Genomic DNA, 19,771 nt, shown 5'->3' on the forward strand with positions numbered 1-19,771 from the left:
CACAGAGAGTTAGTCAAATCTTCTTTCCCCTGCAGTTGTTCAACACCACAATCGAAACGTCTGAGAAGGCGGATAACCTGCAGTACCGCCTGAACATCCTCCTGCAGCAGACCCTCCTCACTGCTTACACCAACGTCTCCCGGGGGCTCTTCGAGCAGCACAAGCTCATCTACAGCTTCATGCTCTGCGTTGAGATCATGCGCCAGCAAGGGCAGCTGACGGAGGCCGAGTGGAATTTCTTCCTCCGAGGTTCCGCAGGAATGGAGAAGGTACCCGAGAGGCTGGCTCCCTCCCACCCGGTAGCTCCCGTGTGGCTTTTCTCACTGTTGTGACCCCATAGTGACAAGAAGCCGCATGAGGAAGGGAGTGTTGGCCTGAGCTCTGCAGAGGGCACCCACCGTCTGTCACGGAGGGATGGCCTGGTAGCAGGGCAGAGCAGGAGTCACGTGGCCACACTGTGTCCATGGTCCGGAAGGAGAGCCAGGACTAGACGTGGGGCCAGCATAAAGGTTCAGGGCAACATGTGGGAACAGATGATAACACCTGTTTGATTTGGCGTGCTATCTTGGGGGTCGGTTAAGTAAATTCTTCCCTCATAAAACTCTGTTAAAGATTTCTGTTTAAAAAAAAAAAAAAAAAAAAAAAGCATTCCCCATTCCTTCCCAAACCATGTTTTCTGTGCTGTTCAATAAATACAGAGCAAAGTCCTTCCTTGTTAAGGACAAACAACAGGGTCAGAGGTCAGACACATGCAACAGATAAGTTACCAACAGGCTACTGACCACAAACTACAGAAATGGAAGAACCCCCCTCAAAAAAAAAAAAGTACAGCCAGGCAATAAAGACCTCAAGACCCACCCCCAGTTACCCGCTTCCTCCAGCAAGAATCTGCCTCCTAAAGCTTCCAAAGTGCCATCAGCTAGAGACCAACTGTTCAAACACAGGATCAGGTGAGGAGTATGTCACGTGCATACCAGAGCACACAGTCACCTACCTGACAGTGCTCCCCAGTCAGGAGCCCAGTGACAGCTCAGCTGTGCTCCAGCTGGCTGGAGAGTTTGGTTAACATTTTACCTCCTATGCAGCTGTGTCCTCGACTCCAAAAGCAGGAGTAGCCAGTGAGCTAGAAAATGAGTTGTCTGGGAAACTGGAGAGTGGTCAAGAGGGCTTGTTGCTACACCAGAGGACCAGGCTGAGCTCCCAGCACTCACATTTGATAGCTTACAACTACCTATCACTGGGACTCCAAGGGAGCCAACATCCACTTCTGGACTCCATGGGACCTGCACAAACATGAAATTTTAAAAAGCAATCTTTAAAAAAAAAAAACAACTATTAAGCATCTTACAAATGTGAAGGTTTTCTCACACAGAGGCTCAGAGAAATGAAAGAACTTTCCAGAACACGTCAGTGTGTGAGAGGGACTGATGTCAAACGTGTGTCTAAGTCTCCAAAGCCATGTCTCTTCCACTGGTGGTGAAGTTCCTCATGAACGGGGCATATTTTCAAAAGAGGTTGAAAATCCATCAAATTCAAAGCTTTAAAAACACTCAGAAATCAAAACATCAATTAATCAATTAAAGACCAGACTCAGTGACACACTCTTTTAATCCCAGAATGTAGAGAGGGTGGGTGCAGAGGCAGGTGGATCTCTGTGAGTTCAAGGCCAACCTGATCTACATAACCAGTTCCAGGCTAGCCAGAGCTACATAGTAAGACCCTGTCAAAAAATGAACAAAAACCACACAGAAATCCTCTTTAGAAATTTCTGAAAAGTTTTAAAATTAAAATTTTCCTTCTCTCATAAAAAAAAAAAAGTGAAATGAAAGGTGAATGAATGATTTTTCCTTTTACTCGTGAAAGGAACAGTGAGATGCCTCATGGGTTAAAGGAGCTTGCTGCCAAGCTTGATGATCTGAGTTCAATCCCCAAGACCCACATGGGAGAAGGAACGGAACAACCCCCACAAATTTTCTTCTGCCCCCACATGTGCCTTAAGGCATGTGTGCACCCACATGCATGCACACACAATAAATAAATGCAACTTTAAAATTTTAAATATGTTCGGAGTTATATTTTATACTGTTACCTAGTCAACTATATATTTTAACTCTAATAATTTCCATTTCTATCTTGTGTCACGTGAGTTTTGCTACCTTACAAAGCACATTAGATTTTTCTGGAATAATATAAGAAATTAATGCCCTTGTGAGAAAATTTGCACGGATCAAATTCAATTTTTCTTAGGACTAGATGAAAGGGGGTGTAGGGAGAAATAGCAAGGGGTCCAGGCATACCTCATTTTCTAGCACTTGGCTTCTGGATGTCCCAGCCATGCTTTTTACCTCCAGATCATCTACGGGCCATTATCCAATAGCAGGAGCTCACTGCATGGCTCTGGGTTATACATTGGCCATTCCCTCAGTATTTCAAGTTCTCAGTATTATTATATCTGTGCTCAGAGGTCTGCCATGCTACTGTTGTCATGGTTTTGGGGTGCCACAAACCACACTCAATGAAGGAGCAACCTTAAATGTGTGTGTTCTTACTGTTTAACCAACCTACCACCCTATCTCCTCTCTTTTCTTGGGAATCCCTTATTCCCTGAGATATAAGAATTGAAACTAGGCCAATTACCAATAAAGGGGAGCTGGAGGAATTGGGAGAAGATGCTGTGGGAGGGGACAATTTAGAACAAAGGATAATGGCACCTATGTATAAAAATCCCATAATGAACCCGATTACTCTGTACCTTAACTTGAAATTGGAATAACGAATAAATAAAAAAGGAATTGGAGTTGGGGATTTAGCTCAGTAGTAGAGCGCTTGCCTAGCAAGCTCAAGGCCCTGGGTATGATCCTCAGCTCCACAAAAAAAAAAAAAAAAAAAAAAAAAAGAAAAAAGGAATTGGAAACTGGAGAGATGACTCCATTGTCAAGAGCATGGGCTGCACTTGCTGAGGATCCAGGTTCTGTTCCCAGCACCCACATGGCGGCTCACAACTGCCTGTAACTCCAGATCCAGGGAATCCAATGCCCACTTCTGAACTCCTTGGGCACCAGACATGCGCATGGTGTACATGCATACATGCAGGCAAACATTCAAACACATAAAATAAAAAGAAATTAAAAGAAATAAATTTAGTCAACTAATGCTTGTGCAGCAACCTCTAAGTGTTCAAGTGAGAGGAAGCATCATGAATATCTCACTTGGAACATGAAACCCAAAACCATGAAGGTTGAAGAAGCCAGGCCTTCTGCACCGATAGTGAGCTGAGCTGCGAGAGCACAGGGAAAGCTCCTGAAGACAATCATTTTCTGCTACTGTTGCTGGGTCGGTCTTTGGTTTAGCTTGGGGGTTTTGTTTTGTGTTGTTTTGTTTTTGAGGCAGAGTCTCTGTATTATGTATCTCTGGCCATCCTGGATCTCTCTGTAGCCCAGGCTGGCCTCGATCTCAGAGATCCGTCTGCCTCTGCCTCCCGAGTGCTGGGGTTAAAGGCGTGCGCCACCACACCAGCCTCTTGAAGGGAATGAGAAGCACCGCTCCAGTGAGCACATGAATGGCAGGAAAGACCGGTCCAGCCACAACATCCTCTGAGTCTGAAGCCCAACTCTCTAAGTCTGTGGAGGCAGAGGAAGGTATAGGCGATGCACAAGAAGAGTCTGAACCCTTCTTTGTTATAAGGACAAAGTGAAGCAGCAGGTGCTGCCACAGAGGCTGCAGAGAGCTAGCTAGACTATGGAGCTAAGGACAGCTCTTGCAAAGCACCTAGGTTCAGTTCCCAGCATCCACATAACAGCTCACAACTGTCTACCTCCAGTTCCAAGTGATGTAGAGCCCTCTTCTGGCCTCTGTGGGCATTGCATGCATATGGTGCACATACATTCATGCAGGCAAAACACTCCTCTTGCACAATAGTACAAAATAATTTTTTTAATGTTTTAAGAACTGAAAAGAGTAAACGATAGTAAAAGTCCTCCACTGTGCTGGGTGGAGCATCAGAGCTGGTGAGGAGCACATCTAGGGGTTGGAAAGAGGCCTTGCAGCTAAGAACACTTGCTGCGCCGGGCGGTGGTGGCGCACGCCTTTAATCCCAGCACTCGGGAGGCAGAGGCAGGCGGATCTCTGAGATGGAGGCCAGCCTGGTCTACAGAGAGAGATCCAGGAAAGGCGCAAAGCTACACAGAGAAACCCTGTCTCGAAAAACCAAACCAAACAAACAAACAAAAAGTACAAGAACACTTGCTGCTTCTGGAGAGGGCCTGAGTGTGCTTCTCAGCACACACACACACACACACACACACACACACACACACACACACACACGTTAGGTGGCTCACAACTGCTGTAACTCTGGCTCCAGAGGATCCAACACCTTCTTCTGGCTTCTCCAGGCACTCGTATGCATGGGTGCATACAAACACACAAATATTCACATAAATAAAAATAAAAACAAATCTTAATGAAAGAAAAAAGTAACATGTCTGTATACAGCCTGGTCACTAAACATCTCAAACCCATTGTTAAGATCTACAGCTCAAGAGAGAAAACAGATCCCACTCTAGTGGACAGTATTCATGGTCACTCAAGAGCTCTCATGAAGATGTATGAGGTGACTGTTGTCTCTGTGTCTTCGGGGACAATATCCCCTCTATGGCCCAATGGAGCAGGGGTAATTGATTTTCAAGTCCCACTACTTATGAAGCATATCTCATAAGGACATGATTCTTCTAGAGATCTGGGCAAAACGAATTGAAAACCTTCTAAAAAGGGCTCAACCTCTGGACATCATTACAAGTATTCACAATTTAAAAGAGGGGTTAACAGGAATGTAGAATAAGTTGACTTCAACTCTCATGGATGACTTTGAAGGATCCAGACTTCTGTACAGGAAGGAAGTATAGATGTAATTTTTAGAAATCCAGAGAATTGGAATTAGAAGTGTCTGGGGAGTTGGAGAGAGTGGCTGATTTGCTACAATCTCATGATGAAACCCAAATTACTTCTTACAGACCAAAGGGTGTGAGTTCTTGAGATGGAAACTACTTCTGGTGAAGATGCTTTGAAGGTTGTGGAAATAATATGGGCTTTAAAATATTACACAAGGGTCTGGAGAGATGGTTCAATGGATGAGAGCATTTACTGCTCCTACAGAACCTCTGAAGACATCTGCACACATGCCTCTCCCTCTCTCTCTCTGACACACACACACACACAAACACAAACACACATACACAAAAAAACCAATAAAAATCAATCTGTTTAAATAAAACAAACCCACACAAACTTACTTGAATGAGAAGGATTTGAGAAGACTGACTCCAATTTTGAAAGATGTTCTACTGTGGGTGAGATGCTGCAAGCAGCGTCTCAAGCTGCAGAGAAATCTGTTGTGAAGGAAAGAGGCAAGATTTACACTGAATTTAGGAAATTGCCACAGCCACCACCGTGAGCTGGCAGCAGCCACCAACACCAGGACCCTCCACCAGTGATGACATCACAACTCAGCAAAGACTCAAATAATCATTAGCAATTTTTAGCAATGACATTTTGAAGTAAGGTATTTACATTTTTAGGCACAATGCCACGTGTTGCATATATACTAGACGACAATATAGTATAAAATAATTTCATGCGCCCTAGTAAACCAGAAACTTAATGTAACATTTAATTGCATTATGCATCTTGTTGCAGTGATCCGGAATTGAACCTGAGATGTCTCCTGGAGTATGCTTATGTACAGTCTGATATTTAGGGGATTAAGTCTTCTAAAACTGCCAAGCAACAGTTACACTTACCTGTTAATATTCAAAATCACTGTGTTATATCAGCAGTTCGCATCCTGTTGTTTGAGCCCCCTTTAGGGATCTCATATCAGACATCCTGCACATCAGATATTTACATTATGATTCATAACAGTAGCAAAATTACAGTTATGAAGTATCAGTGAAATAATTTTATAATTAGGGGTCACCACAAGATGAGGAACTGTATTAAAGGGTTGCAGCATTAGGAACGTTTAGAACCACTGGGTTATATACTTTAAATGGCTGAATTGGATGTGTATCATTCGTATGCAACAAACTGCTTGAAAACATAGTCGAGCATCTATTTAGGGAAATTTCATAGAACTAGTTTCAGCCCACAGCTGTAGCCCCCTCTCTCGTGAAAAACCCTTCAGCCTTATGTAAGTGCTTCATGGAACATTGTCAGGCATCACAACGGAGGTTTCTAGGAATATCTGAAATAACTCCATAGTGCTCATCACAGCTAAAGTGTGTGTGTGTGTGTGTGTGTGTGTGTGTGTGTGTGTGTTCTCAATGGTTTTTAATTATATGCATATATATAATTATACATGAGTGGGCAACTCGAGTGCTTGCCAAATCCAGAAGAGGGTGTCAAACCCCCTGGAACCAGTCACAGGTGGTTGTGAGCCATCTAACATGGCTGCTGGAATCTGAACTTGGGTTCTCTGCAAGCCTTCTTAACCTCTGAGCCATCTCTCCATCCCTGTAAGATTGCCTGTTTACTGTCTTGGCACTGCCCAGCTTTCCTCACCTTCCAGGCTTTGGAGTAGAGTTGTTCAGGGAAAAGGATATCATTAACCATAGAAGCATTTTGGAGTTGGGAAATGGATGTGGGATGATGCGGGAGAGCCTGAATGTGAGCCTAACAGATTTGACTTTCCTCCTCCACCAGGTCAGCTCTGCTCTCTGCAGCAGCAACTGGGAAGTTTCAGCACCTGCCCTGGTGTGCAGAGCAGTCCCCTGAGGACTGAGGGTGACACCGCACTGTGCCTTTTGCTTGCTTGCTGACTTCCTAGCTTTTTAAGACAATGTAGCCTGGGCTGGATTTGAACTCACAACTCTCCTGTCTCAGCCTCCAATGGGATTATGGGTGTGCACTACAATAACAACGTAGTTATCTTTGCCACTCGTGTCTATTTCATCGTATCTTACTATCTGTGTTAAGAAAATGTTTATGGGGGGGTTATGTGAGGGTGTACACATGAGGGTGAACCCATGAACACATGGATGGAAGCCAGCAGAGAATGCTGGGTACCCTCCTCTATCACACTCTTCTTCCCTTGCGACAGGCTCTCAGTGGTCTTTTTTGTTTGTTTGTTTGTTTTTTGTGTTTTGTTTTGTTTCTTTTTTTTTTTTTTTTTTTTTTTTTTTTTTTTTGGCTTGCTGGCAAGTTCCATCTCTCCTCCTGACTCTGAAAGATGTAAACAGCCACCACCATCCCCCCCCCCCTCAAAGTTTCCCACTGATGCTGAGGATCTGAATACAAGTTCTCACTCTTGCCCAGCAGGTGCCCTGACGCACAAGGCGTCTCCCAGCCCCAAGAATGGCTGCTTCTAACCGCTGTTACAGCTTATCTTCCCCCAGACAAGGTGGAAGTGCATGCTATTCCGGTTGCTCTCTGTCTCCCTCTAGGAACGCCCTCCTAAGCCTGAAGCTCCCTGGCTGCCACTTCAGGTGTGGTTCTCATGCTGTGACTTAGAAGAAGCATTTCCAGTTTTTGAAGGACTTACGAAAAACATACTGTTACATCCCGTTCATATACACTTAGGTAAGATGGCAAGAAGTGCTCTTGATGAAGGAGAGGGCATTTGGCATTCACCCTTTCTCCAATGTCAATACTTTTCTCCAAAAAAAAAAAAAAGATCATAGGTTAATTTCTTTTACAGTAGCTTGAATTGAATGCTTGGCTCATGAATTTTGAATATTTCATGGCTACTTTATATTGTGTATGCGTGTGTGCGTGCGCACGTGTGTTGTAGGAGGATGTATTCACCTATGCAAGTGGGCAGCTATAGAAGCCAAAACCTGGCGTCGGGTATCTTTCTTCTATCACTTCTCCACCTTTTATTTTTGCGAGATGGGGTCCCTCACTGAGCCTGAAGTTAACCGTGTCCACTAGACTGGTTGGCCAGAGATTCACCTTCCTCCACTGTCCCTCACTAAAGTTACAGGCAAGAGCACCCGTGTCTGGCTTTTCCATGGGTGCTGGGGGTCTGAACTCGGTTCTTCATGCTTCACAGAGGCTCTTTGCTTGCTGAGCCATCTCCCCAGCCCCTGCTTTAGCATGCTTAAGGCAGCTGTAGCTGCATTCCATAGATCTTTAAACTTTTTTAAGGGATGGCGTGTATGCTGAAAAGTCAGAAGTACAACTTGACATCATACGCTCACACACTGACAAACCACCACCGCACTGAGAAATGGGGCAGTACCAACATCTCAGAACCCTCCCACTTCCTCACAGCACCTTCCCCCTTTGACCTAGGTAACAATAGCTCTGAACTGTAACGTTTTCTTCCCCATGTGTCTTCTTTCCATTCCAAATCTACTTTTTGTAATTCGAAAGCAATTCATATTTAGGGGCCTTATTTTATAGATCAAACTCAACTATATAATGACAAGTACCCTTGTGTTTGCATGAGATTCTTTGTGTTCTTTTAGACATTTTGGCGGCTTGATGCATGTGCCATCTATGGAAAATGTTCTATGCATCTCATTTATTGGAGGCAAGATTCTATATGTGACGCTCAGCTCAGACTTTCTCTGCCATTTATTTCACTGGAAGTTTTATACTCATTCAGTCAGGTTCTCAGGGAAGTGTGTTGAAGCACCCCATGCAATGGGCAACTTCTGATTGTAGTTTTCCAAGTTTTTTACTACATCTCATAAAATTATGCTATTATATATATGCAAATGAAGTTATTTTCTCTGAAGGAAATTCTTCATTCTTATATAAGATTTCTCTTTACTCTGAATAATACATTTTTCCTTAAAATCTATTTTAAATTGCTTTTATTTGTGTGTATTGTCTATGTGTGGGTATGCCACATATGTGGGCATGCAGAGGAGGCCAGAAGAGGATATCTGATACTCTAGGCCTGGGGTTACAGACAGGTATGCACAGAACTAGGGTCCTCTGCAAAAGCAGATGGTGCTCTTAACTGCTGAGCCATATCTCCAGCCTTTAGAAATCTCTTTTGTAATGTAAGTTCTCTTGGCAACCTCCAACTCTGTATTTCTACACTCTATTTCTAAGTCATTGTTACTGTTCAGGTGTGTCTTGGTGGGGTGTTGTTGTTGTGAGGCCTATGAGACTCTCTCTTTATTAGCAGGCATGTTTTAGTCCATTAAATTTATTTGAGATATTTATCTATTTCTGTTTTCCAAACTGGTGAGAATTTTTAGCTCCTAGAGGATATTTGGTAATGTCTGGAGATATTTTCTTTGCCACACTGGGGTGGTGCTGCAGGTGTTTGGTGCGAAGAGACCCAGAATGCTGCTGAGCACCCTATAATGCTCAGAACTGGACAGGAATCACCTGGTCCAGAATGTCAGCATTACGGGGTCTGAGGAGGTGACCAACTCGGAGTTACTTTTACTGTCTCATACTGTGGAGATTTCTTTTTCCCTTCTTGACTTCAGATGGATCGTCCACAGATCATCTTAGTTTCTTCCCTACTAACATGATGTTATGCTTCTCTTTTTCTCAGTCATTTCTCGTACTTCTGACATTACTTCTTATTTAGCTAAGCACACCCAGCAAGTGTGCTAATGTGGAGTCTATGTGGACTAGAACTTCTGGGATCCTAATATTTGACTTCCCAAAAAAACTACCCAAAAAATGCTATTCTATGATGGCTTCAAATAAAAATTGAATTTGTATAGAGTGCACCAGTTAATGAGCTAGATGGAGACTATAGCAGAGCCCCACACGAAGTCTACTCATCCGAGAAGCCTGTGTACGGACAGTTAGGGATGGACAGAAGACAGAGCACTAGCTGAGGCTGAGTGCAGACAGAGAACGAAGGAAGGGGTTAGCCTGACAGTCATGGTAACTCTGGGAGCAACCCATTGCTTCTTGATAAACTGGTAAGCTGGTAAAGTATTACCCCGTCCACTGAACTAAAACTTTAGAAAATTGTTACAGTTTCTAAGATTTATACTCTAAAAGGGAGATTTAGATCTTCACTGGTGATAGTTAGCAAATAATCACATTGTCACTCTCAACTCGGTCTTCCTAATTGTCTTAACATAGAGCCTTCTATGGTTTTCAAGTACCCCCGATTCTGTGAGTTGAGAGTAACTACTTAGAATGTGCAGGGGGTGGAGAGATGGCTCAGTGCTCCAGTGCTTCCTGGTCTTCCAGGAGTCCTGGGTTCATTTCCCAGTACCCACATCAGGCAGCTCAGAGGCACCCGTAACTCCAGCTCCGGGGACCAGAAGCCCTCTGCTGACCTCTCTGGGCACCTACACACATAGGCATACACTCACACACAGACACATAAATAAAAAAAAAAATTTTAAAGACGGAATAGTGAGGGAGGATCTGTGAAGAGTTGTGGTGAGGAGTCAGAGATGATCCACATACATTTCATGCACCTATGTTACCAAATAATGAACATGTTATATTAAAATATAAAATTAAAACAAATAAACCTTTAAAATAAAACGTACAACATGTAAATATGCCAAAGCACTAGAAATGAGAACCTCAGGGGTAGTCTTCTGTGTACTTTGGGTTTGTTTGGGTTCAAACTGGATTGGATCGGCTTGGCGATGAGGAGTTCTCCCCACTGCCGCTCAACTGCTGCTCATGGTAATGCAACCACCTTTAGCTGATGAGCGTCGCTGTGACGTGAGGCCTGTGCGAGCACACCCTGTAATCACCTCTATTCCCTATAGGAGTCAGAAGTTCTGCGTAGGTGGACACTGCCCCAGGACGACTACCATACGTGTCTCTCAATTCCCAAGTGTCGCTGGCTCTTTGCTACTCATAGGCCCTCAGAAGATATGCCCAGCAATCCAACTCCAGGGGGTTCGATGCCCTCTTCTGGCCTCTGTGGACTCCTCTACATATGTACACAGATACCCACGCACAAATAAAATATAAAAATAATCTTTTTTTAAAGCTAACTAGCATTCTAACCCTCACGCAAGAGGCAGGCTCCAGGATCATTTCTTGGAAATGTTGCGTAGCTGGAGTGGTGTGGGAAGAATGATGTACTCGGTATCCTGGGACATGTGGTTGTATATAAGTCGATGTCTTCATCTGTTAGTTATCTCAATCAAATTACATATACCAGAGTCAATATTTCTTCTGTGGAAGGCTAACAGCTGTATGCTATTTTTTAATTTTCTTTTTAGATGTATTGATTTTTATGTTTACTGATGTTCTACTTGCCTGTATGTGTACCACATGCATGTGTGGTGCCCACAGAGGTCAGAAGAGGGCACTGGATCCCCTGGAACTGGAGTTATGGGTAGTTGTGAGCCACCATGCAGGAGCTAGGATTTGAACTTGGGTCCTCTGAAAGAGCAGCCAATGCTCCTAACCTCTGAGCCACCTCTCCAGCCCCTGTATGCTATTTTTTAACACTATTGTGTTTTCTGCTTTTCCTACTACCTCCAACAGGTGCTGCTTGAAATATTTCACGTTATTATCTAAAGTATGTGTTTATTTTGTTGTGCTTTTATTATGTAATCTGTTTTAACTAGTAGAACTTGACCTATTGCCTCATTTAATTACGATTACTTTACATTGTTTTTACCCAGTGTTACTCTAATCATTTCTAATTTCACCTATGTATACTATAATATCTCTATACATTCTTTTTAAGTTCTCAATTTTTGGTTTTTTTGTAAGTGTCTTGCTCTTGGATTTTGCTTTGTGATCTCACTTTAAATTCTTTGCTTTCTAACTAGCTCGAGTAGGGGGGAGGTTAATGTTTTCACAGTTGTGTTTAAAAAAACTGGCAGTAAACATAGGTATCTTCTTTGAACTAGCGACATGTATTTATTTAATTTCAGAATAAAACTGCTTTATTAAACATCTTTTCAAATCGTCTTCCCAGGCTCTTTTGAGACCTATATTAACCCTCGGCAATGGGAAGGATATGCTAAATCAAAACATGATGAGACAAAGGAACACAGTTGGGGCTCAGACTTCCGCTCTTTCCACAAGCTGATTCTTATTAAATGCTGTAAGGAAGAAAAGGTGGGTTGTCACTTTTAAATTAAAGGACAGTATCACAATATTTCCACCAAAGCTCATCAGCTGATTGTGAGTCATACATTTACTTGTGGCTAACAACAGCCAAGTTTAGGAAGCAGCTTTAAAAATAAAAATAATTGTTTCAGTAGAATGTGTTTTCCACGCAGGATAAGAGAAAAGCCCGCTGGGAACGGGTCATCTCCTGAAGGCTGTACACTATTAGGGAAGTTCCACCTTCTCTCACGTAGGCCTGGAGTCTGTTGGAAGGTATTGGCAAGGAATTACTCTTAGCAATAATGGGGAGGAGGCATTTGATGGGCACAAAACCATAGTCTCCAGACCTGTTTGAAAACTACCAAAGTAATCTGTGTGAGAGATCGTGGATACTGAGTTAAGACAGAAGTAGCAGATTGTCAAGAGAGCAGGGGATGTGATGAGGGACTATTGTACCTCCCAGGTTCTGCCTCGGTGCCAGTGGGGCTGTTTGTACCAAAAACTAAGCCAAAGGGAAAGGATAAATGTGTGAGGTAGAGAAAGATGGCTGTGAGTTGTCAGTGCCTGCCGGCTGTCAAAATGGATGGCTATCTAGAAACTCCAGAGAGAAGTGTGTGTTAGAATACAGATGAGGGAATCATCAGTGTTGAGTTGGAAAGTAAAGCCACAGAGGTTATTGTGACTGGGGGGATAATACTTAGTACAATAGGGGGTCGCTGGGCAGAGAAGGATACCCTGATGAGCCCCACCTTTGAGGAAGGGAAATGAATCGTCAACAGAAGCTTCGGAGAGAAGCATCATGGAAAATAGTAAGGCTTGCAGTTTCGTCATGGCAAGCTAACAATGGATGCGGATGGTTCATTTTATACATGCAGATGTGATCCCAATTTTGCTGGTAGTAAGGGACTAATAGCACCTGCAAGGAATCTCACAGTGAGTCTCAGGAGGCACTGAACAGAAATGGAAGTTGTTCTTTGTAGGAGAGATGGAGGTGGGAGAAGGGCACAGCGGGGAGAGCTAACTGGAATTAGCTGGAAATGGCTAGAGCATTTCCACTGGTGTGGTGTTGCCCTATGTCTGTAAGAAAATGGGGTTGGGGCTGGCATGGGGTACAGTCGACTGCAGTGGAAGTATAACAGCCACATCCTTGAAAGCATGGCTAAGAGTTTTCCGGGAAAAGGAGGTATAACAAAAGGGTTTCTAGACATAAAAGGAGGTTTCATTGTGAACAGATGACGTTGGTCTATCGTCGTCATCTCAGGCTGGCCATCTCCACAGCTCTCTGAGATGAGGTGAGATGAGATGAGATGCCCTGGCATTACAGGACAAGGAACTCTGAGTTTAGGATATTGAGTGTGCGCATTGACCCTGAGCTTGTCATGTGTCACCTTGAATAGTGGGAGAGTGGCAGGAACCCAGCAACACTTTGGGAAGGAAGATTCTGACACATATGAAAAGTCTTCAAGGAAAACAGGTCAGTGGCTGCCAGTGGAATGTTGGCAAAGAGAGTGGTGACTAGGAAGGAAGAGTCCCAAAGAAAGAGGAGCTCTGGTGACTAAGCTCTGTGACGAGAAAGTTCTCGGCTGTGAGAAACGTTGAAAGAATACAGTCTGTTCTATGCAACGGCATGTTGACTTCTCAAGTGGGAAAAAAAGGTTTAGTTTTTTTAAAAAATTAGATTTCTATGTGTTAGTGTTCACCTGCACATACTTGTGTGCACCGTGTGCATGCCTGGTACCTGTCAAGGTCAGAAGAGGTCATTGGATCCTTTGGAACCATGTAGGTGCTAAGAACTGAACCCAGGTCCTCTGCAGGAGCAGCAAGTGCTTTTAATCCTTGTGTCATTTCTCTAGCTTTCAAAAGAAGAGTTTTTAATAAGGATAGATGTATGAGAGAAATCAACCAATCTTTATTATAACCTTTATTTTGACTCTACATTAAACATATTGCTATTTAAGCATGTATACATACACACTGACAATTCAGTCAGATAAAGGTGAAAGTTGGCTATCTTTTTGAAATTAACTTGTTATCATTAGTAACTGTGTAACTATGTTGTTAAAAGACTGTCATACAGAAACATACCAAAATCCTTCATGGTAAAACAATGTGATACATGAGACTTCCCGTGAAATAACCCTGGGGACTGGAAGGATGAGCAGAGATATCAATGAAGCAAGATCCAGTCTCATCTTAAGAAATGCTGGAGCTGGGTGGAGAAGTGGGTTTGTGACTCTTTGACCTAAAAGTCTAAACTAAAAGGCTTTAGCTCTAATTCCTAGTCTTATGCTTATACATAACTGGGCTCTCTACATATGATGAAAGGAAGCTGGAGAGATGGCTCAGCAGTTCAGAGAATATACTGCTTTTGCAGAGGACCCAAATTCAGTTCCCAGTACCCACATTAAGCAGTTTGCGACTGCCTGTGATTCCAGCTCCAGGGAATAGGACTCCCTCTGCTGGCCTCTATGAGCACTGCACTCACAAACACATAACTGCTCAGAGACACACACATACTTTAAAATAAAAATAAAATCATTTCTAACAATATGATGAAAGCTACAAATGGCAGGCATTAAAACTTCTTGCCTGTACATTCAACCAAACATCTTATAAGATTTATTCTGCCCAACAAATTTTGCTTCATAAGTTAACATGGAAGAGTCTAGGATCCAGATTGTGTTTTAGAAACAGGACTCAGCCAGTCATTCCAGAGTATTCAAAAACCCAAATCAGTCAAGACCATAGACAGGATCACACTGAAAAGGAGGTTCAAAGATGGCAGTATGCCAGGCATCCCCCCTTCCTCATCAAATCATTCAGGACCATTGTCCTACTGTTTGCTCCAGACAATGGCATGATAAGTAAATGGGGCCTGGGGCCAGGGATGGCGACACATGCCTGTAATCTCAGCACTTTTGAGATAGAGGCAAATGGATCTCTGTGATCTCTGTGAGGTCAGTCCGATCTACATAGCGAGTTCCAGGCTAGCTAGGATCAGACAATATGATCCTGTCTTGAAAAAAAGAAATTGGAGTGTGAAATAAAGAATCCAAATTAAGTTTCAAATTTCAAACTGAAGATCTAGAATTCTACCCAGATAGAGTACCTGTTGAAGCCTTAGAACAGAGAAGACCAGAGACAAGATCTGGTGTCAAGAGTGTAAGGTGCCTAACCTGTTGCTCCCAGTCTGTTCTAAAGCAGGGCCATGGGGGTCCAGTGGTCCTACCAGCTGGAGTCAAGTGTTCCTTAAGGAGAAGAGACATGCCAGCATAGGTGATCACCATGAAGTACTGCCATCCTATACACAAATTCAGTCTTCTTCAGAAGCAGCAAGTTTAGACCCAAAGATGAAATTGCATTCTAAAAAAAAAAAAAAAAAAATTCTTAGTGAGTCAGCCAGAAGACTCAGTGGGTAAAAGCACGTGCTGGACAAACCTAGTGATCTGAGTTCAGTGCCCTGACCCACGGCAGAAAGACAGACCTTCATACATGCACATGCCCTCTAGAGTGCATGTACACACACACACACACACACACACACTCAGAGATCCAAAGTTTGGCTCCCAGCAGCTCAGGCAGCTAACAGCTGGTCACTTGCACACACATGGCATACGCAGCTGCAGGGGATTCACACCCTTTTCTGGCCTCTAACGGTACCTATACTCACTTGCACATACTCACATGCAGATACACATATTTAAAAATAAGTAAGTTCTTTTTTAAATACCAAAGCACAGAGTGCCCTCATCTAAGAGAGAAAAAATTAGGATAAGAATGTAAAGCATCCTTATCCAGCATACTACTTTTAACATTTTTTTTTTCTTTCCAACTTTCAGGTGGTTTTTGCTCTTACAGACTTCGTGATAGAGAACCTTGGCAAGCAGTTTATCGAGACACCTCCAGTAGATCTGGCCACTCTGTATCAGGACATGTCAAACAGCACACCCCTGGTGTTCATCTTGAGCACAGGCTCTGATCCCATGGGCGCCTTTCAAAGGTTTGCCCGGGAGAGTGGGTATGCAGAACGGTAAGATCACACCATGAGGTTATAGTTATATATGTTTGTGTGTGTGTGTGTATGTGTGTACATATGTGTATTATATATAGCATTGTTATTGTCCATATCAACCATATACTAAAGTACAGCTGTACTATGACATTAGAAAGTCACGAAATAAAAATAGCAACCATATGAGTAGCAATTGTAAGCATCAAGGAGAGGTGACAACCTGATTTCTATAGTTGTCATATTACATATTCAAAAAATCTACATTTCAAAAAATTTCAGTGCAACCAAAGAAACAAGAAAAATGGGAGAGTATGGTTCATTCTCGGGAAAATAATTAGCAACGTACTATGAAGAATGTAATACATTGAACTTAACATAATAAAGCTTTTAAAATATATTTTAACTGATTCATAGTAACTACAAGTTACTATAAGTATATATATACTATATATATATATATATGTATGTATACACACACATAGTAACTATGAGCTACATGTCATCAGACTTGTCTACTGCATGTTAAGATCAGATCTGTGTGATTTACATCTCCATCAAAATCCTCTCTACCAGCAGTTTTGAAATATGCAGTTAACTGTTGTCCACCAGTTCGTAGAATCTTCCTATCCACCTGCACCCTGCACCTGTTGGTTATCCTTTATCCCTCAGCAAAACCCCTTCCCAGGGTCAGTCTGAACCATGATCCTTGTTGGAGCCCATCTGGGTTTCCTAGTGGCTTTACCCAGCAGGTCTGCGTAAAGAGGGTGATTGGACCACGGGCCTAAGTACCAGGTGCTCGGAAGGGTCCATACTTGGCTGTGCCTAGCAAGGGAAGGTCTCTGCTCCTCCCCTTGGTACTGTCATTTTAAAAAAGCCCTTTGGAATAAAGTCCAAGGCTGGTGGATAAGGACCCAGGCCCTCCCGAGGCTGCCCGGTGTTTCTGTCTCTCCTCTCGTCACCGTCTAGGTCTCTCTTTCTAGCTAATAGTCCGCACTTCTCCCTACTCAAGAGCACCCTGGGTCATAAAAGTGGCAGCTGGTCCACCACAGATCCTATTCTATAAGTCTTTAAAAATCAAATTTTTAGCCAGGTGGTGGTGGCGCACACCTTTAATCCCAGCACTTTGGAGGCAGAGGCAGGCAGATCTCTGTGAGTTCAAGGCCACCCTGGTTTACAATGAGTTCTAGGACAGCCAGAGCTGTTACACAGAAAAACCCATCTCGAAAGACAAAAAGCAAAAAACATCGACTTTTTAGTCTTCCACATAGAAATAAGAATATTCAATATTTGAATAACAAAAACTTGGACTGTTTTAGTTTTATTCATAACAGCTAAAAGAAAACACAGACAAGGGACTGAAGGAAAACACAAAAGATGTCTCACCCAAATAAGAATATCATAAACAGGATTTCCATAAAGAAAGCAGGTAGAAATTACAGAGGGAGAAACGCAATACTGAAATGGAGGCCGCATTGAAGGGAGACAACACACGTGTGAGGAGGCAGGAAACAGACACAGTGGTTGTGAACACAGGTCAACTGAGATTGTGCAGAGCAGAAAGACAACGGATGAAGAAAAGTTAGTGGAGGCCTGAGAGATATCAATGTGAAAGTCCCAGGAGGGAACAGAGGAAGGCACAGAAAGAAAGGCTGAAGACATGTTCCTTTGTCACTGACACCCTGTCTCAAAGCCTGTGGGCTTTGACCGAATGAAATGACCAGCTTTCTGCACGTGTACACACAATTGTGTGTGTCATGAGAATGCAGCTGCAGTAAGAACGTGTGTGTGTGTGTGTGTGTGTGTGTGTGTGTGTGTGTGTGTGTGTGTGTGTTCTATTGGTTGTTTTTCTGAAGAACTCTAACAGTGGGTATGAGGTTTCCTCGGGGGTGTGAAAATCTTTCTGAAATGAGCAGTGACTCACCAGCCATTCAGCACTGTGAATATACTGGAAGACACTGAACCACACACTTTATGATGGTTAAAAGGAATGAAATATTACTGAAGCTCAGCAAGATGAGATGAGATGTTTTAGCACATGTCAAGACTTACTATGACAATTAGAAAGAGTCATTTAGACATTATGGTCCCGGTCAAAACTAGATAAATAGATGGCTAGAAGAGAGTAGACAAATAAGAAATAGACCCACCTAATTTGGGAAAACATTTACAATAAAAGTGACACGCCAGAGCAAAGAAGAAAAAATGATCATGTTTCTGTGTAGTCCTGAGTCTGTGGGATGGCCATACACATAAAGTGAACTTTGTGCATAGACCAATCCTGACAACTGATAGATATAAACATGGTAGGCAAAGAAATAAATAGAGGATAATGTAGAAAATATCACCTGAAGTATGGAAATACTTCTTAAACAAAATATAAACAAGAGAGATCATTTAAAAGATTAGCAAGCTAGGGGTCCTTGTGCACACCTGTAATGCTAACACTCAGGAGGTGGAGGAGGAGAATTTCCCACTCATGGCCACCCTGAATGATGCAGTGAGTTGAAACTCACTGAGCAATGACATCTGCAGCCAAGCTTAATGACCTAAGTTCAGTCCCTGGGTCCCACACCATGGAAGGAGAGATCCGTCTCCTGTAATTGTCCTGTGACTTCCATATGCACACCATGGAACCTAAGTACCCATGTACGTATATGTGTCACACACTCACGTATGCAGAGAATGTAGATAAATGTAACTTTAAAATTAATTAAAATATCTATATTGCTTAAAAACCGCATGAAAGGCTCACACTGTTGCTCCCCTCAGAGTGCAGTCAATCTCGCTGGGACAGGGGCAAGGCCCCATTGCTGAGAAGATGATCAAGGATGCAATGAAATCTGGAAACTGGGTGTTCCTGCAGAACTGCCATCTTGCCGTTTCCTGGATGTTGGCAATGGAAGAGCTGATCAAAACCTTCACAGATCCAAGTGAGTTGTGCGCATTGCTTCTGAGTAATGACAGCATCCTCAAACAGCTTTTCTTGTCCAGACAGTCTAATGACAATTCTCCGTTATAGACCTCATGCTTTCTCCTGTTGCGAAGAAAGATTTGAGCAATAGGGAAATTGGGTAAAGTTCCACCCAATCAGGATTCAACAGCAGGCCTTTGAACTCCAAGTAAGGGGATGGCACACTGAACCATCTGATCTACATTGGGTTCTGTGGAAAGCCACCAGAACTCGAAATGTATCTTATGGGTGGGATGAAAAGAAATAGAAAAACAGGCTTGGGTCAAGAAAAGACATTAAACCTTACACTATACAATGAAAAACGCAGCCTCAGCATTGTGGCGTTTTCCTTGAATCCCTACACTTGAGACATAAAGGCAGCCAGATCAGGAGTGTGAAGTCATCTTTGGCTACAAGGCAAGTTCAAGACCAGCCTGGATATACAAGACATGCTACCTAAAATAAAACAAAATAGAAACAGAGAAACGTACAGGCCCAGGTGTGGTGGTGCACACCTTTAATCCCAGTACTCTGGAGGCAGGGGCAAGCAAGTAGATCTCTGTGTGTTCAAGGATGGCCTGGTCTGTGTTATCTTTAAAAAATTGGAGCCAGGATGCCATAGGGAGAGCACCAAATGGCCTAGGGTATCCACGACCCTTTCCCTGGGACCTTGCCAACTATGGGAAAGCTTTCAGAGAGGGTAAGAGCTATATGACTCTTGTCTCATTTGCTCACTGCTGCCTCTGGAGGAAACAGTGCTTCTTTACAGGGTACCCAGCTGCCTTGGTCACTAAGTCACC

At 43.1% G+C, this 19,771-nt stretch overlaps 1 protein-coding gene across 1 annotated transcript in view; it reads left to right on the forward strand.

Moving 5' to 3' along the window:
• Positions 1-19,771, forward strand: part of Dnah6 (dynein axonemal heavy chain 6) — a 199,313-nt gene that overhangs the window by 149,366 nt on the left and 30,176 nt on the right. The window contains exons 61-65 of the mRNA XM_036180253.1: positions 36-269; positions 7,440-7,575; positions 11,876-12,018; positions 15,849-16,039; positions 18,791-18,951. Of these exons, the coding sequence (XP_036036146.1) occupies positions 36-269; positions 7,440-7,575; positions 11,876-12,018; positions 15,849-16,039; positions 18,791-18,951 (865 nt within the window). The remainder of the gene's footprint in view (positions 1-35; positions 270-7,439; positions 7,576-11,875; positions 12,019-15,848; positions 16,040-18,790; positions 18,952-19,771) is intronic.

Source organism: Onychomys torridus, chromosome 3 (genome assembly GCF_903995425.1).
Source record: "Onychomys torridus chromosome 3, mOncTor1.1, whole genome shotgun sequence".
Lineage (NCBI taxonomy): Eukaryota > Metazoa > Chordata > Mammalia > Rodentia > Cricetidae > Onychomys > Onychomys torridus.